The sequence below is a fragment of the Rhineura floridana genome, chromosome 3 (assembly GCF_030035675.1).
Source record: "Rhineura floridana isolate rRhiFlo1 chromosome 3, rRhiFlo1.hap2, whole genome shotgun sequence".
Taxonomy (NCBI): domain Eukaryota; kingdom Metazoa; phylum Chordata; class Lepidosauria; order Squamata; family Rhineuridae; genus Rhineura; species Rhineura floridana.
Window position 1 is genome coordinate 102,904,286 of NC_084482.1, and position 26,668 is coordinate 102,930,953.

Sequence of the window (26,668 nt, forward strand, 5' to 3'; positions counted from 1 at the left end):
GAATGGATGGGCTTCTGCAGAACTCATGTGAACCCTGAACTCAGTAGCATTGGACTCTGAGGGTGGAATTATTTCAGGATTTCCCACCCAACTCATCTCCCAAAAGAGAAGCACCCAGCCCTTGGGACTTCACCAGGGATCAGTAACACTAGAAGGAAGAGCATGTCTCTCGCCTAAGAAACTCACCAGTAATTCTAGTGAACCCAGCCTGAAGATGCAGACAGCACATCAGGAAATTATCCATCACCATTGTAGTGCAGGGCCAGGACTTTGCCTCTTTTAAGACCTGTCCAGGAAGCAGTTGGGGATGTGTCTAGATCTGGTACAAGGAATTGCAGCTATACACCAGGAACCAGCTGAGCCTTGCTGGAGCTGTCTAGTTGCTGTCCTTGGTCCTGGAATACCTATTATCTGCTGACATTCATTGCACTTCTGATCCAGGTAAACCTCTAAGGGTTTAGCCCAAACTCGAGCCCAAGAACAAGGCTTTCCAAATAAAAGCCCCAGCAGACATTCATTCATTGTCACTCTGATTCTACTTTTGCTGTGAAGTGGTAGCACCTTAATTGCATGTTGATGTCTTATTATGTCTGTATCTCTTTTTAAAAAGTTTTGCAAACTAGAATGGAGCTCTTGGGCAAGTTGTGAGCAAGCAGAAGACATCCAGGATTGAGGTGGTGGATGGCCACCCATACAAAAACTCAGGAATGGTCTTGTCCATTGTTTTACAAAGAGCTCCCTAAAACTTAGAGCTAGCCTTGAGCATATCATTTATAGATGATGGAATGTTACCATCCTTGCAGTAGTCATGGATAAGTCTATTCCATGAATGGGTCTGGCACAATGAGAAATACTCCAGTGGACTTCCTTATGGCTTCTAGTTCCTTTAGCTATTTTAAGACAGTATCTAAATTTGGCTGACTGATGAGTATTCTCAGCGGCTCACAGTTTAGAGTTATCCTGTGTCTTCAACATAAAGCAGTTTGTGTGTGTATATCAATTTTAGCTACTTATCACTGCGAAAAAGACAAATAATTGGGTGTTAGAACAACTTAAACCAGAACTATCACTAGAAGCTAAAATGATGAAACTGAGGTTATCGTACTTTGGACACATAATGAGAAGACATGAATCACTAGAAAAGTCAATAATGCTGGGAAAAACAGAAGGAAGTAGAAAAAGAGGAAGGCCAAACAAGAGATGGATTGATTCCATAAAGGAAGCCACAGACCTGAACTTGCAAGATCTGAACAGGGTGGTTCATGACAGATGTTGTTGGAGGTCACTGATTCATAGGGTCGCCATAAGTCGTAGTCGACTTGGAGGCACATAACAACAACAAATCACTAAAGACACAATGGTTGAGACTGCCAGACTAGTAATGTCTGGGGTGAAAAACCCTACATAGAGCAGGAATACTGTGTGTAGGAATTTATTTTATTTATTTATTTTAAAGGTCATTGGCTACTTTTCCATTGAAAACTTTGCTTAAGGCAATGCCCAATAAAATCAAAGGCATAGAATAAAAAAACCAGCAAAATACAATTCAGTAGAGCAGTTCCCAATAGCAGAACACAAAAATTCTATAGATCAGTTACATCCTATAGTTTCACTGCCTGGTATTTTTGGTGAAGAGCAGCTTATTTTACAAGAAAGGTTAGTTATGCATATTTCTGTAGGCCCCCAGCAAGTAGATGACACATAAGCACCCAGCACAAGAACCAGGCTCCAATCTGAAGGAGAAACAGCTTGGTTGGCTCTTCCAAATGACATCTCAAGGTTGGAAAACTTCTCTCTTTGTTTGCCTGAGATGTCATTCTCCATTGCTCTGGTAAAAACTATTGCTTTCCAAGATACCATGTTTCAGGAAGCATGCCTTTGCACAGGCTGAAAACACACAGTAACCTTGACTGAAAATATGCATTTTGTTGCCATGTGGGAACCAGAAAAAACACACATACCAGGTGCTTTTAATGCATTTATTTATTGTAGATATATCTGTATGTGTGGTTATTGAGAAAGAGATGAATCAAAAGCATACAGACAGGTTTGAATAAAAGGCCTGGTGGAGCCTTAAAACCTTTCCCTATCATAGCACTGGTGAGTCTTGACTGCGGTTTAACCATTATGAAATTTTATTTCTGAATTTTGGAATTATTTTGTAATAATTCTTAGAATTAGCTCTTTCAAGTGTTCCACATACAGTGGCTTAGATCCGAAGTTGCTCCTCTTTTCACATTAGGGAGGGGGTAGTGTCTGCTAACACCTCCCTCTATCAGCAACCTCTGTCCCACACCATATCCCAAATCATTCCCAAGGGTTTCCCAGTCCCCAGAAGCATATTTTCAGGGAACTAACTTCAGAGGGAAAGTGGAGGTGTGAAAACCCCATTCCATGAATATGAATTCTGTTATGAATCTAGGCTCTTATCTTGTAATCTTAATCACAATCCTGTAAGGTGGGTGAGTACTATTATTATCCCCATGCTGCAGATGTGGGGATTAAGGCTGGGAGATAATTACTTGCTTAAGCCTACTAGCAAGGTCATGGCAGAGGTGATACTCAGGGACTTGATGATTCATAGCTTAGTCTCTTACTCTGTATGTTGGCTCTCTAAATGAGCTGTTAGCTGTAACACACTAAAAAACAGCCTTGAATTCTGGAAGGCTTGAGGTTAAGATTTTCCAATTTAAATCACTTTGTATAAGTTGCCTTACAGGGTGAAGCCCTCTTGTATAGCAGCAATTTCCTTGCCATATGAATGATCGAGGGCTGTTCCTGTTCATGCTATGTTCTAGTTCCATCTTTGGGCTGAAATACCCTTTGTGTTCCCTCTTGGAGCATAAGCAGGGGAGATAAGGAATCAAAGGCTGTAGTGCTACATAGTCATTTGCTAAGTCAAGAGTATGCTTATTATGAAAGACAGTGTGACAAGTTATTAGCTATATGCATTTGCTGTGCAACTGGAAAAACTAGCTTCTTTGCACGGAGGGAAAAACCTCCACTTAGCCCTTTGTCAACACTGAGGTCATTATACAGCATTGTCAAGACACCCAGCAACAATTTATTTTTGGTACTGGTTTCAGATTCCTGGTGCTGGTTTCAGATTCATTCCTTCCCGGCCTGTCATTCAGCGTATTGGGCTTTCTGCTCCTTGCCTTAACATTATGTTTTGCTATTAGAGGGGGGAAAAACCTACCTGTAAGCCTGAGGTCCATTCCAAACAACCAAGATGGTTGTCTTGTTTATGTGAAGGTGAGAATATAGAGTCACAACACAATATAGGCACTGGCCTGCATATGCATCAGCAATATGGTTTACAAACTTAAGCCTTGCCATGGTTTGTGTGCCATGGCTTTCCTTTGGCAATACAAAATGTATTCCTTATAACTGCCTGAGGATATATTGGGCTGGCCAAAGTTTCTCGGACTAAAACAGCGTAGTGAAATGCATCATGTGGGTGGAGTTGCAATGAATATCGCTGCCTCTGTTCCTCATACACGGGATCTGGTTACAAAGCAGACCAGGCTCCTGCTGGGAGGAAGGGAGGGATAAAAATAAATAAATAAATAAATATAGAAAAGCACAATCAAGGATATTAGGAAATATGTTTCTGTTGGCTGCCATAGTATTGGTTAACCAGATACAATAGCTGTACATGAAAATGATGACTGTATGCTAGAGTTGCCAGGCTCAGGGCCTGAGAATGATTCTGTATCTTTAAGACAAGAGAAAATTCAGCCAAGTGCAGGTTTTCTTGCAACGCTGTAATGGGAAAAACCACAAGGTGAAATTCTCCTTTCCCATGCACAACTTTTAAAGATACAGAAGACCTCTTGGTTGCCAGGCCCAGCCTCCAAGAGGTCTTCTGTATCTTTAAAAGTTGTGCAGGGAGAAGGGAAAATTTCACCTTGTGGTTTTTCCCATTACAGCGTTGCAAGAAAACCTGCACTTGGCTGAATTTTCTCTTCTAAAGATACAGAATCATTCTCAGGCCCTGAGCCTGGCAACCCTAGTGCAGTCATATACAAGTCTACTCAGAAGTAAGCCTTGTTGAGTTTAGTGGAACTAGTTAAATGTTTGTAGCTTGGTTTTAGATTGTGAAGTTTTTATATGCTTGTTGTATCAGATTCTGTAATTTTATTGTATTTTATGTTAACTGCCCAGAGAGCTATTGCTAGTCGGGTGGTATATAAGTTTAAGAAATAAATAATAAATAAAAAATAAACCTAATCCCAAGTAAATATGTATAGTAGCCTTTCCCAACCAGTGTGCCTCCAGATGTTGTTGGACCACAATTCCCATCTTTCCTGACCATTGGCAATGCTGGCTAAGGCTGATGGGAGTTGTGGTCCAACAACATCTGGAGGCACACTGGTTGGGAAAGGCTGATGTATAGGATTGCAGCCCTCGTTGCCTAGTCTAGGTTCCAGTCCACATCCAAGTTAACTGAAAGCATTAAGATGAAAGCCAATTCATTCCCATGGCTCTAAATCTCTATGTTGTTGTTTGTGCAGGCCTTGGAACTCACATCTCCATTCCTTGCCAAAAGGTCCTGAACTTTAAGCAAAACAAAGCATTGCAATTCAAATTAGGCATGTTTATGAAAAAATGCCTTATCTGCTAGTTAAAAGCAGTTTTATTCTGTGTTTTAGTTTTAAAGACCAAAACACAATCAAAAGCGTTAGATCTCAGCCAGAAGCAGATTTCACACAAACACAGACTAGTTAACCAAAGAGAAATGAACTCTAGTATTTTCCAATGATCCTTTAAGACAAACTAGGTATGTAGCAGTTCTAGCTTCACCAATCTTATAGATGCCTTTGAGAGCATTGGCTGTTGATGGGGGATTTAAAGTGGCAGTTGAATTCTAGCGAGACTGGCTATGCCACTAGAGTTTTTGTAGGCAAGTAAAAAAGCCTTGAAATCAATATAGAAAAATGTCATAAGAAAGCAAGCAAGGAGATTTTACAAGGAGGCTGATGGGGAGAGAAAAAATGTGAAGTGGTAGGATATGAATCAGAAGTGGTTTTGTGCCAAGGCAGTGAAAAGCAGCACATCGTGGGAGCTGTGGAATTGCAACCATCATGTAGAGTTCTGACAAAACTGCTGACCGTTATCAGCCTCAGGTTTTTCTTATTTAGACATATCACCGGAATAATGAAATTGAATCTTAGATGCAGGAAGAAAGTGGCTCCTCAAATGGCCTTGCTTCCTCTAGAGTAGGCTCCAGTGAGCCTCTACTTATGGGGATGTAGTCCAGCTTGTTTCAGTGTTCACAGAGCATCTGTGCACTTCTAATTCTAATGGACCTCTGCATGTATTTATTGTAGACTGCTAGCCCTGCATACGCTTAGGCTGCTTAAATTGCATTGACCAGTGGATTTTAAGTAGCTTAATTGTGTGCAGGTTGTAACTTTAGAGATTTCTGTTTGCTTGTCTCTTTTGATCTTTGACTGTCCAAACATTTTGTAAACCTTGGGCTGGGCTGGATTCTGAGCTGCAAACAAGCAACTATGGAAATTTACAGAGATGAAAACCTTGTCTCATTAATATAACCTATGAACTATGGAGACAGTATTATCACAAACTGATAGTTGAGGAACTTCAGTTACCAAGAATGGCCTAAAGCATTTGCTCTGTCTTTAAGAGCAGTTCCAGTCATTATCTGTTGCTTTTGGACACAGACAGAATATGCAAGTGGAACACAGGAAGCTGTTGTATACTGAGTCATACCATTGATCCATCTAGCTCAGTACTGTCTATGTTGACTGTTAGCAGTTTTCCATTGTTCCAGAGGGGGGAACGTTCCCTACCCTATTTCGAGATGCTGTTGATTAAAGCAAGGACCTTTTGCATACAAAGCAGATCTCTACCATTTTGCTCAGAGCTTGGAGAGGTTACTTTTTTGAACTACAACTCCCATCAGCCCAATCCAGTGGCCTTGCTGGCTGGGGCTGATGGGAGTTGTAGTTTAAAAAGGTAACTTGTCCAAGCTCTGATTTTGCTACAGCCCATCATTCATTGATCCCATTTGCACCCTGTCTTTCCACCACATGCATCCATAAGTGAATGTTTTGCAGGTGTATGAATTGTAGCTTTCCTCAAAATATAAATGTAAGTGGGTCTGAAAATAATCTGCCACTCCTCCCAGTTTGAAGACTGTAAATTATAGTTCTGTAGGTCAGTAAACACACTTGTTTAGAACTGATCCTGAAATTCAGTGTTTTGTTTAGTATGGGATATACTGACCATCACACCCATGCAACCGTAAGAGCCATAATGTTTTGTTTAAACTGCAGGGGTGTTATACTAGCCTTGAGTGCAGATTAACCAAAGCAGAGGTTTCATATTGGAGTGTTATGCTGTGGTCAGTTACTCTGGGGTAATCCCAGTGGTTTCAGTGTAAGTACTCCAGGATTCTGCAAAGCAAAGCCTTAGCCTCATTTTAATACTTTTGTAACAGTGTAAACTGAGCATTAAACAATTGTTCCAACACATTAATGAAACCTCTCAGTGTGAACACTACACAACCTACATCTATTTCAGATTGTTCCTTTATGGGCAAAATCTACACCTGATAAAGTATTCAAATTAAGCAAATTTATGCAAAACTACAGATCTGCTAATTAAAAGCAGTTCTAAGCAGGAATTTCTGCGGTTTAGTGAAGATGTCTAAAAAGAGAAAGATTACCACTCCTGAACACAGTAGCTTGGAAGTAAATCCCACTGTTTTCAGTGGAACCTACATTCAAGTAAGCATGCTTTGGATCAGTACTAGAATCTCATAGAAAGAAGAGGTGACACAGTTTTGGAATATTGGCTAGAAATAATGATACTTTCAGCAATGGCAAGTTAGTTCATTGTAGATTGATCAAACAGTTTCTTCTGGATTCTGTCTGACTTCAAATGCCCATGAAGGCAAGGTGAAAAAGCAGTAGGCCAGTTGGCTTCCTGTAGCTTGGCAACTTAAAAACACAGTCCACTGTTCTATTGAAATCCAGCTACATTCACTGGATTTTAATACTCTTTAGAACAAGGTGCACATTGGTGATGAGCTTTGACCTTAGGTCATGGCATTAGTTGAAGAAATAGCATGGACTCTCAGAGTGCACTTGCGTATTGTATCTGATGGGGGTATGAATTGGGTTCTGTGATACCAAGGCATTCCTACCATTTGCTGCATCCTGATTGTCAATTTCCATGTCTGCCTGATGTGGGTGTATCATGGAGAGCAACACTGGGATTGGTGGTTGATGATAAAGTACCATGAATGAATGAATAACGGGGTGCTGTCATTGCTACGTCACATTCTTTTTTTCCCTACTGGTTTTTGTTTTGTTTTTGATGTTGCCACTGGGGGAGCAGGGGATACCATTTACCTACGCTGGTTTGAGCTCCAGCACAGCAGCAGCCATCTTAACTGTATCATAGGATTGCCCTGTCTGCCTGGCTACAGTCCTATGGACATAAGTCCTATTTAGTTCAGTGAGACCTGATTTTGAGTAAAGATGCTTAAGATCAGGCTGCAAGACCCTGAGCCTATACACTGCTGGTCATGATGCGTAGAACATAGGATTGGCTATAAGGCAGCTAGTGCTGGTGTAAGGAGACTCCTGTCCTTGCTCCAGCTTTGGACTCTTGCCCCATCTGTTGCACCAAAGGAGGGGCAGTAGCCATAGGAATTGTAGCAAGGAGAAAAGATAGATTAACAGGGCAGAACAGTTCAGCCATCTCCTGCAGGCCTCAGACAGCCTCGGCTTCTAGCCCAGGAACTACAGAGGGAGATAGGATCCGGCAGCTTCCAGAACATGCATGCTATATATTGTATAGCTTTGAAACATCAGCATTCCTGAGCTGTTCTGCTAATGCTGCTGAATGGCTATAAAGCAAGATGGCATTCTTTATGGCCCATAATCCGTCATCCTGGATAGCACATATGTGACTCTTCGCATCGTTAGAATATGCCAAGAATTAGTTGCGTTTAGAGATCAGTGGCCCATCTTCTTGCAAAGCCTTGCCTGATTCCGCACAGAAAAATAAATTTCACTTACTTTGCTCAGCAACATTTCTTTAATGTAATTCTTATGATTTCATGTTCACCCAATCAAAGTACCCCCCCCCCCAGTTGAGAGCCATGATCAGTTGTTTGGGCTCCAAGAAGTAAACAGTCATGCTGGTTGGATTATCTTTTGTATTGTCTGTGGCTAATATATGTGGCTATTACTTCCTATTGATTCAAGGCTTTTAATTCTTCAGAAGTGTTTAAAAAGAATACCAGCCCACTTTCCTGAGTAGACAATAAATAAGAACCTTGCAAATAGCATATTGAAACACAATTGTGGTGATTTGATTTAACCTCTGCCAGTCTCAAGAGCTCAGAGGAGTGGGATTGACATATATTTTCATTGGGCTGATTGTTAATGATGGTGTTTATCATGTTAAAGCAGTGGCTGACACAGAACCAATAACTCAGAAGGAGAGCTACCAGTCCGGCACCTGCAGCACTACTTGAGCTTCGTAATGCAGGGATTCTGACTGGCTTTGGCAGATCCAGATGTTTGCTGTAGGTTCTCTGGGAGCAGGGAGCATTCTCTGGGTGAATGAATTCTCCATTCGCAAACTGAGTTTGCCAAGAAAAGCACTGAATTGATTACACAAAACCAATTATTTGTACAGCGTACATATTATCAGAGAAACTGGTTGGCAATTTAGCCATCAGTCAGTACAGCGGTCTCAGTCCCAAACAGTTGTGCCTAAATCCCATTGAAACCAATGGAACACATTTATTGAGACTAATTTAAATCCCCTTCCTTTCAGTGGAACTTAATGGCAAAGGATTGTATCCAATGGTGTCCCTCAGAGGACAGGAGGCTCATCAACCAGCGGAGGCTTCTGGCAGCAGAACACCAAAGGAAAGTGGTTTTAGCTGATTTCCCTTTCCCCTGCAGTCCTCCCTTTTTGGAATTGCATAGAAATAGTACAAGGGGGCTGCAGGATGGAGAGGAAAGTGGCAAAATATACCCTCCCCATTGTGCTGATGAGAACCTCATCAAACAGCCTTCCATCAGCAAAGGGATAGCTTTGGATACAACACAAATATTACATGTATTGCTATTGAAAATGAGTGGGACCTACAACAAAATGTTGTGGTGTATTCTCCCTCCTAAAAGAAGTGCTTCTGTTCAGTGTTCCGTCAGTCATTCTACATTTTACATTCTGTGGCTACTTAACATACTTGGTCCTTCTTGGGCCATTTGGGCTTTTTGCCCCCTTAGCTTTTTTTAAAAAAAAGATTTTTTTTTTTTACTTTTGCAAACTTTGGGGTTTCCCCAAGCATGCTGATACTTCCTTCTTGGCTCTCAGTTGCTCTGCTCTGAGCTGCTATCTTGCTGGCAAACACTACATTGTGGTTGTTGTTGTTGTTGTTTATTTCTACTCCACCTTTCGGCCAAAAGACCCTCAAAGTGGCTTACAAAAAAACACAAATATAAAAATACATCAATAAAATACATCAATACATCAATAAAACAATACAATTTACAATTTGCAGTAGCCAAAACATAAATAAATAAATAAGGGTGAGAAGAAGGATGGGCACAGGAGAAGTCCAAAGAAATGGATCTTGAGGGAAAGACCTGGAGGAGAGATCCTTTTTCTCCATGACGACTGAGATGATGGGTTAGCGAAGCCATGCTACTCAGAGTGGATTTTAGTCCAGCCACCACCGACTGCCCCAGCCCAGATGATCAAATGGCACCAGTCTCTTCGCTCTGGGCTCACTCCTCGGCGGCTGCTGCTGTGGCTTCCCTTCCGGCTCCTGCGCCTTCTCCTGCCCCATCAGTGGCAGTAGTGGCTTGAGCGAGCCTGGCGTGGGCCTCAAGGGCCTCGCAGAACTGCTCGAGGCTGACGGTGTGCTCCCTGCGGCTCAGGCAGGCCTCCAGCCAGCACACCAGTGCGGCATGATGCTGAGAGAGGAGCGGCTCTGCCGGGGGAGCCTCGTGCAGGTAGGCCACCTCCTCCTCCCGCAGCCAGGCGTGGCGACATCGTTGAGGAAAGCGCTGTGGGCTGGAGGAGGAAGGCAAGGTCGACGATGCCTCCCTGGCTTCCATGGTGCCTGGCGAAGGAGTCTCGTTGGCGACGGTGCTACTTCTAGCGGCTCCCTCTCCCATCTGTCCGTGGATGGTGGCAGTGGATTTAGAACGCAGGTAACTGCTGAATGTCCTGTTTTGGTATTTCAAGAACTTCCCTGTATATCCCCTGTTCTTAAGCTACTTGCTTGAGGGCAACATCTTCACAGCGAAAATAATAGGATTTAAAAGTATAAGAGCCTGGTTCCCTTTAGGCTCCACAGAATGCCCTTAGGTGAGTCAAGATGGAAATAACAGAAATGAGTTTACTACTACAAGAAGTGACTAACCATTTTGCTTGCCTTTAAGCCAGTGTGGTGTAGTGGTTAAGGTGCTGGACTATGACTTAGGAGACCAGGGTTTGAACCCTCACACAGCCATGAAGCTCATTGGGTGACCTTGGACCAGTCACTGCCCCTCAGAGGAAGGCAATGGTAAACCACCTCTGAATACAGCTTACCATGACAACCCTATTCATAGGGTTGCCTTAAGTCGGAATCGACTTGAAGGCAGTCCATTAAGCAAGGTTGAAGAGAAAGTCTGTGGCCCAACAGGTCACCAAAATGTTTTCCTAAGTTGCTACACTACTTCCAGGCCACCTCTTCTCTGCCAGGACTGCTTGAAGCAAAGCTGAAATAATGTACCCCCAACCTCACCGGAGCAAAAATTCAAAAGGCCTTGCTGCACCATTTGGACATTTAATTCATGTCTATCTATCCCCTTCTTTCCCCTCATTGTGGCACCTGAAGCACATATCTTCACCCTGCTGCATGGTAGACTGGCCTTGGCTTCAAATGCTATTGCTTTCCACATGCCTTCCTTTTCATACTTTGTTTTTCTCTCCAGATGAAGGCAGAAAGATAAGGAAGCCATTCTCTTAAGACATAAATTTTGCTTGGGACATCCTCATCTTGACTTAAGCAGATTGTCTCTTGCCCAGTGGCTGGAGAAAAGCCAAATAAACTAGATCCATAAAGCAGATTCTTGTGAGGATATATACAGCATGCAATAAATTTAGATAGCGATGCCTTTTCCCATGCATTGGTGAAATGTGAACAGTATAAATGGCAACGCATTGTAACTACATGCCAGTCTTAGCCTGTCATTTCCCCCCTGATCAATCTATCTTTCTATTAAATTAAAGGTGTATCCCTTTAAACAGTTCTCATTGTTTGGCGAAGCAATTAACATCTTCCAAGTAGATCAGTGGAACTGGTGTTGCTAAGCAGCAGACCTTTAAAGATAATTTGTCAATTTCTGCAGAAGGAAGAAAATAATAAACAGTCCTATTAAGGGAAAATTGCTTGTTTTCCAGTGCGCAACTCCCCCCCCCCCAGGTCTTCAGTTCACCATTGCCCAATTTAGTCTTTATTTAGGTTCTATAAATAATTCAGAATTGAGTAGAATGATTGAGTCTAATCCCAGATAATTCAAAACAAAAGGAGGAAAATGTTCAGATTACAGTTTGAGCATATTTGCTGTTGGTTGCATTCCAGACAACACTTGCGGTTTCTACAGCATTCTGTCACTTCTAAAGTGCCCTGCGTTGATAATTCATAGTGCTGCACATTTCCAGTTCTACATTGAAAGAAAGCATCGCTGCTAGAGCAGTGGCACACTTCCTAGCCTTTGAACATGGAGGCTTATTGCTTCAGAGGGGGACTAAACAAGTGAGGTGGTAGATACTGCAAATCCAGGCTGTGTCATGTTCTACCATCGTCAGGGAAATGGATGCAATCATAGTTATTTGGCCTAATATTAGGACTAATCTACTATCTCAGTTCTGATCTGAAAAGGCAGAAGAGGCAGCTTGGGGGAATGGCAGGGGAGGAAAAGATTTAGTGAAGGAAAAATAGAAGCCTGTAGTCTGTGTGAATACTTTGGTGAGAAATTGGTCCCAAACATTCACTCCTGATTCCGCAGTCCTCTTAGACCTTTGATACACTGTGACTGTTGCGTGTTTTTCATTCATTCCTGGCTTACTAGGTTATCAAAGCTTTGCACACAGCGCTCAGTGTGTGTCAACTTCTCAGGAAAGAAGATGCCACCGGTGGCTGCAGCAGGTGAGAGTGTGTGCAAACACAGAGAAGCCGTGACCCCCATTAAAGCCACCCTGGTGACTTAGAATAAATTAAATAAATTGCACCAGGTAGCAGCTGGGAACGAAACAAAAACAACAACAAACAACTACCCCCACCACATTTCATTTTTATGGTAAGGAGCTCCCTTGCAAAACAACAAGATTCCATTCTCACCGAGGCATATGTCAAGCAGAAGATGGCTCCACCTGCTGCCACAAAAAGAACCCCAGAGTGATTGATGTTTAATGCTTGATCATAACTGCCTGTGTGCCTGCAGCATGGAAGAGTCCGGGGGGAGGGGAGCACAGAGGGTGGGTGAATGCAGTGAAAGGCTTCAAACTGTCAGGTAGCTGACCATCAATTAGGCGAGTTCATTCATGGCCTCTCATCAGCTCACCCTCTGCCAAAAGGCCTCCAGATGGTGGGGAGGGCGAGGAGAGAAAGCACTTTACTGCAACAATAACAGAGATTACAGAGGCACGCTTAACTTTGGTGACATTTGGTCTGTGAATGAAACCTCCCCTCCTTTGTAGAGGTTCGCGGTGCGGGAGTTCAGACGCTGCTTGGATGGGACAATATAAGCAGATAGACAGCCAGATTAGATGGAGTTAGCTTTTATCTCCTGATCCCCTATTAGAACTATTTGGGTGATTCACTCCATTGGAGATTCCCATCTGTGGTTTTCTTTCTTTTTTTTACATGGAGTCTGCAAACTGTGTCATCCCTGAGCACTAATGTATCATACAGTGTAATTGACTTGAAGGTATATAACAACAAAACAGCTTGCCATTTAATTCTGTTGAGAAATTTTTGTTTTTGTAGTGTACACCTCGGAAGTCATCCCTGCAAGTTAAAACATAAAACTGGTAGGATGGATTTCTGGCTTTCATTTCCAATTTGTTTCCACTGCATCTTAGGACAAGCCACTGTTTCCCTCTTGTAACAGTTTTCAGAGGGGTAGCTGCAGTAGTGTAGTGGCAAATTCAGAAGTGCAGGGTCCCTTCATGATAGTCACAGCCATATCCCCTCATAGCCACACATCCCTTCTAAGATAATAAAACCTTCTAAAATAGAATAATCTGCCCAGGCTTGAATATTGCTTTCTGCTTCTCTATCACTGTCATCATTTGACTGTCCTTTCTCCTGTCAATGAGCTCTTTTGAATTACTGAATTCAGTGTCTACACATTTGTCTCCTGCTGCTACTTGATGATGTAGATTGGATGCTGTCATCAGGATTCATTGTATCTTCTTCTGCAGTTACAGAATTCTCTACTCTCCACAACTTGCCTTGGTTTTTTAAAGTAGGAACTTATAAGTCTTGTATGCAACTGACACTCGTTGGGACTCTTTTCAGTGGCTAACATACTGCCCTTTCATGGTGATTGGCTCATAGGATGCTGGAGACATAGGGACACTCCTGGGACCTGGCTGCCAAAAAAGTAAGACCCCTCAGAACCCCAGATGACTACACCTTTGGGTACTGTGTTAGTCTCTTGTGGCAAAAACTGAAATGAGAAAAATCCCTCTGACCTCACTATTTACAAGTCCTCACCACCTCCACACAGCAATGTGTATAGGTACCTGTAACTCAGGATAACACTTCATGCATCTGATAAATTAGACTGCAATCCATGAGAGCCTATGCCATAGTAAACTCCTTGGTCTACGGTGCCACAGGATTCTTTGTTGTTTTCTGTCATGTGTACCAGTTAGGGTTGCTAGGTTCATGGCCTGAGACTGATCCTGTATCTTTAGGAGAAGAGAAAGTCAGCCAAGTGCAGGTGTTCTTGCAACACTGAAATGAGAAAAACCACAAGGTGGAATTCTCCCTTCCCCCTGCACAACGTTTAAAGATCTAGAAGACCTGTTGGTTGTCAGGCCTGGCCTCCAAGAGGTCTGCTTGTATCTTTAAAAGTTGTGCAGGGGGAAGGGAGAATTCCACCTTGTGTTTTTTCCCATTACAGCTTTGCAAGAACACCTGCACTTGGCTGACTTTCTCTTCTCCTAAAGATACAGGATCAGTCTCAGGCCATGGACCTGGCAACCTTAGTACCAGTACTCTTGTTTCACTAGCTGCAGAATGTATTGGTAAGAGTTGCATACTCAGATTTACCGCCATCTCTGTTCATAGATACTTGTAACTTTGCCCGACAAGAAGACCTAACCTCTATCCATCTGATAATGCTCTGGTTTTTAATTGAGTTTAATAAAACTAGGTTCAAATTCTGTGTTTATCCGTAGCAAATCAAAATGTATTAAGGTCAGACAAATGAAGAATTTGAAGCTATTTGGGATGCTGGTGTTAAGGGCTTGGCAGAACTAGGGACTCGAGCTTTGCATCAGCAGGACTATTCATGATGGCTTCAGGACCTGGGCTAGAATGCCTATAATGTTTTCTGACAGACTAGTAATACTGCTAGTGTTTGCATGAACCAGTCTTTGTTTAATAAACTAGAACATGCATACCAGCTCTTTTCCTCCTGCTTTGTGTGACTGGAAAACAAGCCAGGAAGCCATAATTAGCCATAGCTTCCCATTTTGTGCAAACTGGGAAACTTAGTTAACTAAACTTATTTAACTGCTTCCAAAAAAGCCAGGATATGAAGCTATAATTTCATGCTGGCTTCTGAGTCCTGGCTTGTTTGGAAGGCATTAACCGTACTTACTGGTCCGCATGTACGGTGAAGCTGTGGTTAAACGCAGCTTTCTGGTTTGTTTCCCTGCTTGCACAGGAAAAAGCATTTTTCCCTGAATGGCTGAGAACCTCAGAAGGTTTTGTTTTTGCCAAACTGTGGTTTGCTGTGCTGTCTGGATCAGCTAACATCGTTTCTGAAAAAAAATATTGATCATGATAACGACAGTTCAGATGATGTGGGAAGCTGTGGTTAACTGAAAGCAGAAGGGAGAACTTCTGAACTCCTGCTCCTCGGCTGGGCTCGCAGTGGCTCATTCACTTTATGCTAAGCCATAATTTAGTTTGATGTTTGAATGTGGCCTATGTAACATGAGAGTGGAGGGAAAAGGGTACTTGTTCAAGGTGCAAATCTCTTGGTAGTGTTTAAGCAAAGCAAAAACTATTTGGGATTCCAGCTAGCAATCCTTTCCTGGAGACCAGGGGAGGCAGAACCCAAGTAGTATCGCTTAAAATTTCCTTCCTATGATATAGTTGCAACATGTGCTTCTCAATTAGCATGCTTTAAAATGGGATTAGACCAATTCATAGAGGAAAGGTATACTCAGTGTCTATTAGTCATAAAAGCTAAAAATGGAACCTCCACATTCAGAGGCAGACCACCTATTGATGATTAGATGCTGGGAACAAACAACAAGGGGAGGACTATGTCTGTGAAGCTTTTGCTTCTGAGTCTTCTCTCAGGTATCTGACTCGTTACTGTCGGGCAAAATGTTGGACCAAATACTGTAGTCACATTGTTTCGCTTAGGCTGTTCAGCTTTTTTGGGAAGCATTGCTGCATGCTGCTTGTTTTCTGAAATGGTTCTACACTGTAGTACTTATGGGGAACTTCCAGTGTTAATTTTTTAACTTGCTTTCTGAGGCTGTTGTCTAAACCTGCTGTTTTTAATCCCGGTCCCATTCCAGCATTGTTTTTGCCTGGGTCACTTACTGAAGTTGCTCTTGCCAAGGTTTCTAAATGTTGGTATTCTGGACAAATCTAAGAGTTTCTTCTACATCTTCTTTCTTCTTGGGCTCTCTGTCACTTCGATACTGTTAATCATGTCATCCTTCCTAATCCCTCAGGCTGTCATCTTCCAGAATTCCTCCTGTCTCTCTAAGCGCCCTTTCTTTGATCACTTCCCTTTGGTTCTTTCATTCCCCAAGGGAGTTCAAGAGAACTTAGTCTTTCTTTCTTTGCTCTTGTCACTCTGCATGATAGCTCTTTGCCTGCTGTTTTTACAGCAGAAGTTCCCATTGCAGAAGAGGCAAGCTACTTTTAACATGGAATAACAGCTTGTCTCTTGGGCAGAGCTTGGAAAAGTTCCTTTTTTTGAACTACAACTCCCATCAGCCCCAGCCAGCATGGCCACTGGATTGGGCTGATGGGAGTTGTAGTTCAGAAAAGTAACTTTTCCAAGCTCTGCTCTTGGGCAGTAAGAATTACTGATGCAAAAGCAGCACTACAGGTTCTGGAGACAAATGAACCTTCTGTGGGTGTCTGTGTTTCTTTCTAGCTGTCCTATAGTCAGCAACTCCGGTATTTCATGCTTGGCCCTTGAAATTCAGCAAAGACAACATTCCCAATCTTTTTAGCAAATCTGTTTCCCCTGCTAGGCTTTATTTGGGGTAGGGGGTGGGTGACTGTCGGGAGAGACTTTGTAGTCTCTCTTAATAAGCCCTTGTCCGCTCTGTCTGTCCTTCACTTCCGATATCAATGCTGGGGTTTGTTTTAGGCCTTTAAAACCCTGAAGTATTTAAAGGTTGATTTTCAGAGATGGAGAGGGAAAGGTTTAAAATGGACAAGAAATACTGTGATTAAACCACATCCAGTCTATGGTGGGCAGATTGTCATGGTCACCAATGCTAATAGACACACAGTACTTAGCAGACCAGGCATCTGGTGGAAGCTCTGTAGGCAAGGTAAAAGGCTTTGCTTTATCTTGTTTGCTCTCTCCCTTTAGGATATAGTCACTTGGCAATACAGAGTAACTTAAAACTGCCTCCAGCCTGATATACTGATGGAGAACAGCAAACACATGGAATGTATTTCTAAAAGGGCAACAGTGGTCATTATGTTTTAGAAAAGGTCCTAGATTAGCATTGGGCTTTCTTTCTTTCTTATTAGCTGTCTTATTGCCTGATAACCAGATATGCAAAACTGCAAGAATTCTGACATCTTTTGCAGATCCTGTTTTGTGTTTAATTAGCATTTATCTTAATCTTATTTTAATTTTTTTTCACACCAGCAGCTTAATCAAATGCTACTGCAACATTTTTAACAATTATGTTACATTGGCAGATAGAGACTTCAAGGAAACTGACCTTTCTCAAGCCCAGACTTATAAAGAGTAGGCTGTTAATTATGTTTTTATTGGAAGATGCATCCCGACTGTGTCTGGGCAGTTCAGCTTTGCTCTGTTTAGATGGGGTTGGAAATGTTCTCCAAACAAATGTGGTGGACAGAAAGAGCTGTGGGTGTGGAAAGAGGGACCCTGACATTAGAAGAAAAGGTTGCTAATGTTTTTGTACTTTAGCTTTAATTGGGTTATCAGCTGAAGCTTCAAGGATTAAATGACCTAAATATTAGGTCTCTGTTGGGGTTAAATGTCCCCCTTCCTATAAAGATTTGTTTTCCAAAATGCCTTCTGGAGCATTTTAGCTCTCTATTGAAAGTATAAAACTGCCTTTGAATCATTTATTACAGTTCACACTGAGCAGTAGTAAGATTGTTGAGAATAAGCACTGCAAACAAATTAAAAGGCATTTGAAGAAAACACCGGATCCATCTCCATCCACGTGTAAGATGACAGAGTAGAGAGAGACTGATTAGAGCTGGTGGTATTTGAGTATTATTGCTGATTTTGTAGATTACAGTTTCAGACAGTAACATATGGCAGAAGGAAAGAGAAATCATCCGTTTTCATTTACAAATTACCCTTTATTCCCTGAGAGGCAGGATTTCTGTAGTTAAATCATAGCCTAATTCCTAGTAGAAAAGCATTATTTACCATGATAGAATTGTTCCTGTTAGGGAGTTATTTCTTTTAACCTCACAGTGTACCTTAGGGGATGTCTGGAAGGAAAATGGGAAGAAGATGAGCTTAATAAATATCCATAGGGGTTGCAATATTCTCATGACGGCAAGGCTCAGCATAGATCTTAGTGTAGCACTTTCATGGGTCACTGAGAATCTGTGTGTGGCTGCAGACTCTGCATATTTGAAAAGACATAGGCTACCATTTTGCTTACTCTTTCCCCTTTTTCTCTAAATAAGCTTTTCCCTTTTGTTTTTTCCCCCATGGATGATAATCTTTTATTCTTTTCAGAGAAAATGAAAGACAAAGCTTTGTGCTTATCAAGCTCCTTTGCAGTCTCAGTGACCTACCGTGCAGGTAGTAAGACATTTAAGATGCATTAGATGCCATAGATGGCATTCTTTACAAAGTACATATCTCTTAGCCAAGACGATGATATGATTTTGGAGAGTTATATTTTCTGCCAAACTTGAGTCCTATCAGTCTTTGGACCATTTCATAAGTTAAATCAAACTTAGGTATATACTCAACAAAGAGCTGTAGTCCATCACAGTTTCCTGGCAAATGGACATTAACAATTCACTTATAAAAAAGTAATGTGTGAAGTAGTCCTTTGTTAAAGCAAGGTTTGCTGTGCAAAGAAAAAATGTTTAAGCTTGCAGACAGGTAAGAGCACTTCCATTGTGCCTAGCAGTTGCAGAATGTTCCTGGTTACTATTACTCAGAACTAGTAATAGTTCTGTTTGTTGTGAAGCTTGTTGAGAAGTCTGACTTCAGGGAGACGAGAAACGGCCAGACAAAGACATTTCACTTTGTTCAGCAGATAGTGTTGATTCATACATTTACTGGTCTGGAAATCCCCTACACATGATGGAGTTTGATTCATGTGCTTGTTTACCACCACAATATAGGCATGCATCTAGTTCCTACAAGCCTTCTAGCTTGAAAACTGGCCTATAAAAATAGAATAAATTGGGTGGTATGTTTACATATCTATATTGTTTCACGAGTACACTTGATGCCAATGTTATGGATGCCATATGCATGTTGATGGGGAACTTTTGTAACTCACTACTTATATGGGGTTTCCAAGACTGATATAAAGTGTATGAACAGGTCTGTCTTCAGAACCACATTAAAACATGGGATTTGAAATCTTCCACTAACGTATGTACATACTTCATTTTCTCTCCCAATCGAATCATGCACAAAAGTTAAGATGGAGGTTAGAAAGAAAAGAAGCTTCTACTTCTCTTAGCAACCATCCATCACTATTTAATTTAAAAGCAGAGTATGTATGTAAATCTGGGATGCTCCTTTCAGAGAGTTTACTCTACATTTACTTGTAATATACTATAGGCATATATTTTGAATTTGTAGTATTTGTATTTTACTTTCATGCCTGAATAAAATTACAAGTTGTCTTCCCACCAGCTTCTCCCAAGCCCGCTACTCATTATGGGAAGTACTGCGTATGAGCTCTTTTGAACCTCCTCAAAGCAAAATCTAGAAAAAGTGAAAGGTGACTTGAGCTACTCAGGCTAGAAAGACTTGGCTGGCTCTCTACCAACATCCAAGTGCCACACTCTGTTTAAATGTAGGTGAAATGCATGCATCTCGGCTCAAAGCCACCTTACAAAATGTGAAGGCTGACATAACTTCTAGCTAGCCTTTTGCAAGTCAGATACCAGCCATGCCACGAGAGTTAAACTGAATGAAAGTAAATGAGTATTTTATAGATTCACCTGTGATCCTTTAATTATTTGAACAACTGGTGATAAAACACCATTAAGAACATACATGGTCACACTTCACCCCAGAGATTACAAATCAGTACACTAGGCTGCTGACCCAGAATAAATTTTCTTAGACAACAACATCAGTCTTAACCATTTCTAGCTCTTAGGAAAAGGAGCCAAGGATATTTGTGGTATAGCCTATTCAGACAGAAGTATTCGAACTGCTGTGAGGGCCAAACTTTCTTTTCTTAATAGTTTTCTCTTCTACCAGAACATCTTGCAACTCTCATTACAGGGCAGAAATTTGATGTTAAAAAAACGTCACTTGTGCTCCCTTGCTAATAATATTCAACTCCACACCAAGAGCTGTCTGTAGTAGATAATGATCTTTAGTAGATAATGTGACTGGGGTCTTTGGCCATTATAAACTAATTATTGGCATTTTCCTTAACAATACTACATGCAGTTTCCATTTTGCTTTTGGAATAATCCCAATGGAGAATCAAGCCATTTGAGGTTAATGTTATGTTCAATTCTGAAACCAAGGCAATTCAACCTTTTCATTTCTACAAGAGTTTTGTGGGTGTTAAAAGAAAAAAAATGCTTGCACTTAACCATTCAGTATCTTTGGTGCTTGTTGAATTGTGTTGTGATTTGAAAGAGATACTTTCAAGAGATCAAGTACAGGAGGGTTTTTGCTGATTTGCCTACAATAATATAAAAACGAAACATGCATGAGAATCAGGTGACTGTGCAGTTGCACTGCTGCATTATTTGGACCAGCCATTCAAGTAGAAGAAAGAAAACATCAGCATGTCCTAGGAAAGGCTAGCACAGTGGAAAATCTGAGTCATTTCAGTTAGTAAATTAGTTTTAAATTAAATGTTTCTGTGGCTGCTGTGTTATGTCCACCCGTTGTCTGAAGGAAAGACCAGGGCTGTGGAGTCGGTACGCCAAACCTTCGACTCCGACTCCTCTATTTTTCTACTGTCCAACTCCGACTCCAACTCCTCTATTTTTCTACTGTCTGACTCCGACTCTTACTCCACCCAAAATTGCTTCTTGTCAATCAAAATTTATTTGGAAGTCGGAGTCGGTACATTTCTTCCAACTCCTCCCAAAATTGCTCCTGACTCTGACTCCGACTCCACCCAAAATTGCTCCCAAGTCTGACTCCACGACTCCGACTCTGACTCCACAGCCCTGGGAAAGACAGTACTTTGTCTTTAGAAAAAGTGGAAGACCAAACAAGAGATGGATCGATTCCATAAAGGAAGCAACAGAACTGAACTTACAATATCTGAACAGGGTGGTTTATAACAGATGCTGTTGGAGGTTGCTGATTCATAGGGTCGCCATGAGTTGTAATCGACTTGAACATAACAACAGCAAAATAGAGTAACTTTTTTTGACAAATGCCAATTTCAAATCATGATCAATGTGTTGTTCATAAAGCTTATCGATGCTATACTTTTCTGTTGATGGGCAGAGCAATCCTAATCCTGCCCTGGAGATAATTGGAACTGTGGTGTCCCTGCTACATCTAAAGCCCTACCAGCTCCTGTTGGTCAAGGCAGAAAGTGTGTGTCTGTGTGTGTGTGTTGGTGCTGGTTGTTTTGTTGTGCCAGGTATTATTATTATTATTCATTAAATTTATGTCCCACCCTTCGTCCCAGAAGGAGCCCAGGGCAGCAAACAAAAACACTTAAACCCCCTAAAACATCATAAAAACAGACATTAAAATATATTAAAACAAAACATCTTTTTAAAAAATCTTTAAAAAATCTTTAAAAGCTATTCCAACACAGACGCAGTCTGGGATAAGGTGCCTACTTAAAAGCTTGTTGAGGAAGGTCTTCAGTAGGCGCCAAAAAGACAACAGAGATGGCACCTGTCTAATATTTAAGGGGAGGGATTTCCAAAGGGTAGGTGCCACTACGCTAAAAGTCCACTTCCTGTGTTGTGCGGAATGGATCTCCTGATAAGATGGTATCTGCAGGAGGCCTTCACCTCCTGTGAGGTTACCAGTGCATGGACAACAGTGGTCAGGCTGTCTCCGTCCAGAAACAGCTGTCTTACCAGCCGAAGCTGGTAAAGGCACTCCTAGCCACTGAGGACACCTGGGCCTCTAGCGACAAAGGTGGGCTTCCACCATGCAGTGAGCTAGCTTAGGATTCAGCAGATACATTGCTGGCCCAACTCCACCCCGTCCTACTCCTATAACACCCCATTTTGAGGGCTTAAGAGGGCTACTGCTGGTGGGAGTACAGCTTCACAACTGTCCATGCTCTTCAAGTGCATCAAGGACCTCTGCATCAGTGGAAGCAAGTAGAGGGACATCTCCTCCCAATCCTTCCAGGGGCACGGATTGTTGGTTGGAATTGATCCCAAAATACTGATGATCTATAAATGCAGTTGTTGTTCATCTGCATGACATTACAATGTAAACATTATAAAGTATATAGGAAAGAATCATGTCTGTTCCAAAAAAGGTTTTCTTCCCATGAACAAAATGAAGTTGGTGTTTATAAGGTGCTCTTCGATGTTCTAATATCAAATTATGAAATTCCCAGAATTCCCTCGTTAAATAATAACAATAAGAGAGCACTTTTTGATCTCATGTACATTACCTCAGTAATAGCAACTTTGGAAGACAAGCCAGTATTATTCCAGTATTGTAAATGGTGAGATGAGGACAGTGGTTTGCCTCAAGCTAACTTATGTGTTCATGGTTGAGTGGAGTTTGAACCAGGGACTTCATGGCCCACACTTTTATCCATTAAATAGTTCCTGTTTCTTCCTAATTGGGAGAGTCTTGCCTGATAGCTTCTTGTTTGGCTCCAAGTGATGGATGTGTGGGTCCTAGATGAAGAGGGACCCAGTTGGCAGTGGTGGAATCAATGAGGCGTTGACTCCAGTGCTTCACGTGGCCACACAGCTCTACTGCACATTCCAAAGTGCTCTCTCCCTCACCATGGAGGACACTAGCATTAGGTTTCAGATTTCTCTCTCTGGTGTCACAGTGCTTAATGATTGTTCATTCCTTGCTATATCTCTGTGCCAAGGAAGAAGGGATTGAATTACATGAAGATGTTCTCTCTTCCCTTTTCTGTGCCCCTTCCATGCCTTGCTTTGGAACTCTGTTTGATGAGCTTTGTGGCAACATTATTTTATGAGGTGCCCCCATTTTCTTTTATGGTATTTTACCTCCATGAGCCACAGAGTGATTTATTCCAGGAAGATCTTCTCCAGAGACCATCAGAGGAGGATCAGATAATTGACTGCATTTTATCAACAGGTGAAGGAACTGAGGAAACCATGCATCCCTGACCTATATGTTATATCAAGCCTAATGAAAGGCTGCCAAGACATGCAATAATAACAGTTAATTAATGTATGATGTATTGATTGCTCTTAGGTGGTAAGCACTGGGGTATTATGGGCTGGTCCCATTTTCTTCTATGGTATTTTACCCCCATGAGCCCTAATTGGTAACAATACTATTATTTAAGGATCATTATAATACTGTCTAGTGTTAAAATACCTAGAAAAAAGTCTTGGGCTTTTCTTCCCCAGCCTTCTTCTTCTTTCTCAGCCTGAGGGTGGAGTTCCAGACAGTCTGCCAAGTGAAAGAGATAAGAATGCTGAGAATAACGCCAACAGTATAAAAGTAACCTACTCAAGTTACCTTTAGAAGTCTCACTGAGAGCACAACCTGACTGGTGCCTCTCCGAGATTACACAATGTGTGACCCCATGTAGGCAGCAAAGTTGACTGATAAGAAGGGCTATAAATATGTGAAGAACACAGTGTCATTCACCAGTGCTTTTAAGACTGGTTGAAGATGCAGCAGTTGCTGAAATCTGGCACACACTGGGTGAGATAATTTTTCTCTTTCTTTCTGGATAACAACTGGAGGTACAGATATAGGTACTAAGATACTAGAGGACAACCATATATATTGCAATGTAACTGATTTGATTTTGACTTTGACTTATTGGCTAAGGCTAACTATATGCATTCCTGTAAAACATTAAGTGTTAAGATGTTTAAGAAATAAATTTCATCAAGCTGCTCCGCTGTTGAACTCCCATTTATTTTTCTGATATTTCCCAAGAATTCTTGGGTAGGAATCTTCAACCATTAACCTGCCTGTTTAGATGATTGCTGTTGGTAAACATGCACGCTTAGGCTTGCACAAAGCCTGACATATAAGGAATCTGAATAGCCACAAGGTGAATGGGATAATGTAAGAACCCTCCATCCTGTGCATTCCCAAGATAGAGACTGGCCTGGCAGTTTCACTTACTTAGGCATTGCTCATTCTCCAAAACGTAGGAACCTCTCTTCCATGTTTATGCTGTTCCCTCTCTTCTCCTTCTTTCTTGTCAAGTTTCATTATTAGCAAGTTAGATAGGCCTAATTGCATCTCAGTCAACAATCTTTCTCGGTGGCCTTGAGGAAGCTGCTGCCTCTCAGTTTAGGCTTCCGCACGGGGTCATTATTTATTTATTTGATTTATATCTTATTTATTTTATATATATCCCCTGCCCTTTCTCCCAGTAGGAGCCCAGGGCGGCAAACAAAAACACTAAAAACACTTTGAAATCATAAAAACAGACTTCAAAATATATTAAAACACAACAATTAAAAACTTATTAAAACAAAACATCTTTTAAAATATTTTTTAAAAGCTTTAAAAACGTTAAATAAGGTTTAAAATATATTTAAAATATATTTAAAAACCATATATATTATGAGGCTAAAACATCTCTTTGAACTCCTTAGAAAAACGGACCCTTTTCAGCCCTAAGGCCACATTCCTTCATGGGTAACCTTCTGGGGCTGCATGCCAGCTTTGGGCGGTACCAGAGGTAAAAGTGGGCCGAATGAACGATGCAATTCAGATTTGTACAGTACACTACATTCCAGCCATGCAAAAACCACCAGTTTCTACACACTTGCATACATCCCTCTCCATCCTCCATTCTGGCAAGCAAGAGACAGTTTAAGGACAAATTCCAGCCAGGCAAAAACACTCAAGGAAGGCATGGAGGAGGGCCAGTGAAGGGTGAGTCCTGGGGAGGGGGCCTAGGAAGAGTCCTGAGAAAGGCTGGAGGGATGTATCCCTGCCTGAGGTTCCCCACCTCTGCCCTAGACAGTGGGTGTGATACAAATCTTCTGTCATTTTTGCCATTTCCTTTATTGCCTCCCTACCTTCTAGATTGTAAGCTGCTGAAGGAAGGGACCTGCCTTTTTTTCCCTAGTGGTACAGACATATATTTGACAATCACCATATATGTTGGTGGCCCTATATAATATCAAAAACAATGTGACAAAACAATGTTAGGCATTTACAACATCATTAGTACAGAGCTTAGAAAAGTTACTTTTTTTGAACTACAACTCCCATCAGCCCAATCCAGTGGCCATGCTGGTTGGGGCTGATGGGAGTTGTAGTTCAAAAAAAGTAACTTTTCCAAGCTCTGGTACTACTACCAGTATTGCTACTACAGTTAGCAATAAGTCAAAATCTGTGTTTCAAACCTGAGAGTATCCATCTTTTGGGGAGCAAATGGCAGCTATTGTCTGACATTTTGAAAAAAGAGTTGTACTGGAACAGTTCACAGTATGAATAAACTAAAGGGGATGACTCATCAGAGAAAGTTTCAATCAGACAGATTTTTGTGGGCTAGTGTAAATAGTGGAGAAGTTTCAAGAAAGCAGTGAAAGAGAAAACAAGCAGAAAGCAGGGTTCAGTAAAGGTGCCCTGAAGTCACTCCAGTATTTCTTCCCGTGAGTAAGGGGAAAGAGTGAAACTGTACTAACAAATGGATTCCTTGTCGAGCAAGTACCCATACATCCTGGGATATGACGACATTCCCTTCAAAATTCTTTATGTGGCACCCTACTGCTCTCACCCCAGGTCTTCAGAGTCCGTTGTGTTTAATTGGTCCCTAGTTTCCCTTAACAGTGGCTCTGTTTGACAATATTCAGTATTTATGTGATAGTTCAGTTTGTATATAAGAGTTAACTGATTGACTATCTAAGGCCTGGAGACGTTTTCCCTCAGTACACAGCCGAGGCCAGTGGGAGACCTGAGCATCCTCTTCCAAAGTCTTCTGCCTCTAACTGTCCACGTGTTTTCTTCTTTTGAAGGTTTTTCGCACTGATCTGATAACAGCTATGAAGATCCCAGATTCTTACCAGCTGAGCCCAGATGAGTACTACATCCTTGCTGATCCATGGAGACAAGAGTGGGAGAAAGGTGTTCAGGTTCCAGCGAATACAGAAACAATCCCTGAACCAATGGTTAGGTAAGTAAGCCTGATAACTATTTCTTCTGGTAGTAAGATACCTTCAGTGTTTTTTTTTCCTTAGAGAGTGCCATGTTCTGCCTTTATATTTCACTGAGGAATGGTTTTTTGTTTTTGTTTTTAAAAATTGTCTACCCAAGGTAAAAAAATAATGTAACGTGGAATTTCAGCTGTGTTAGAAAGGGGAACAACGATGATAAAAACAATGATGGTTGATTCTAGATGTAGAGGATAGTGCTGTGGGTCTACGTTTCCCTATTAGGGAGTTAAAAGTGTCAGGCCCACTGTCACCATGTGGCATCCTCAGTCAGCTGTTGTGGGCTCCAACAAACAATTTCTGGTTAAGGGCTGTTTGATAGGCCTGAGAGAGTCTAACTGCTTCTTTGAAGTATCTTGGGCTCTGAACTGGAAGGCAGAACCACCATTACTTTATCTGTACCACTGTCCAAATGGAGCCAAATGACTGCCAACAGATACGGGTTTGCAAACATGACATGTTGGTTTAAAGAAGTTAGAAACTAATGAAAGTGTTATGTGCACCTGAAAATGAGCTCTCTGTGTGAGGGACACAAACTCTCTGAGGCTGCAAGCTTAACCCTGGATACCTAGAAGTAAGCCCTATTGAATTCAATGGGACTTACTTCTGACATGGTTAGGATTGTGCTGTTCTTCCAGATAATCAGTGGAT

At 41.6% G+C, this 26,668-nt stretch overlaps 1 protein-coding gene across 20 annotated transcripts in view; it reads left to right on the forward strand.

Annotated features, from left to right (window-relative positions):
• Positions 1-26,668, forward strand: part of JADE2 (jade family PHD finger 2) — a 220,966-nt gene that overhangs the window by 38,443 nt on the left and 155,855 nt on the right. For 11 of the 20 annotated variants that reach the window (XM_061617123.1, XM_061617116.1, XM_061617118.1 and 8 more), the window contains one exon: positions 25,823-25,980. In XM_061617123.1, coding sequence (XP_061473107.1) covers positions 25,823-25,980 — 158 coding nt within the window. Of the gene's footprint in view, positions 1-8,820; positions 12,194-13,033; positions 13,078-13,629; positions 13,653-14,235; positions 14,302-15,379; positions 15,590-16,648; positions 16,810-17,181; positions 17,400-18,216; positions 18,282-25,822; positions 25,981-26,668 lie in introns of those variants that run through there. The other 9 variants (XM_061617130.1, XM_061617129.1, XM_061617134.1 and 6 more) reach the window with 9 other exon arrangements.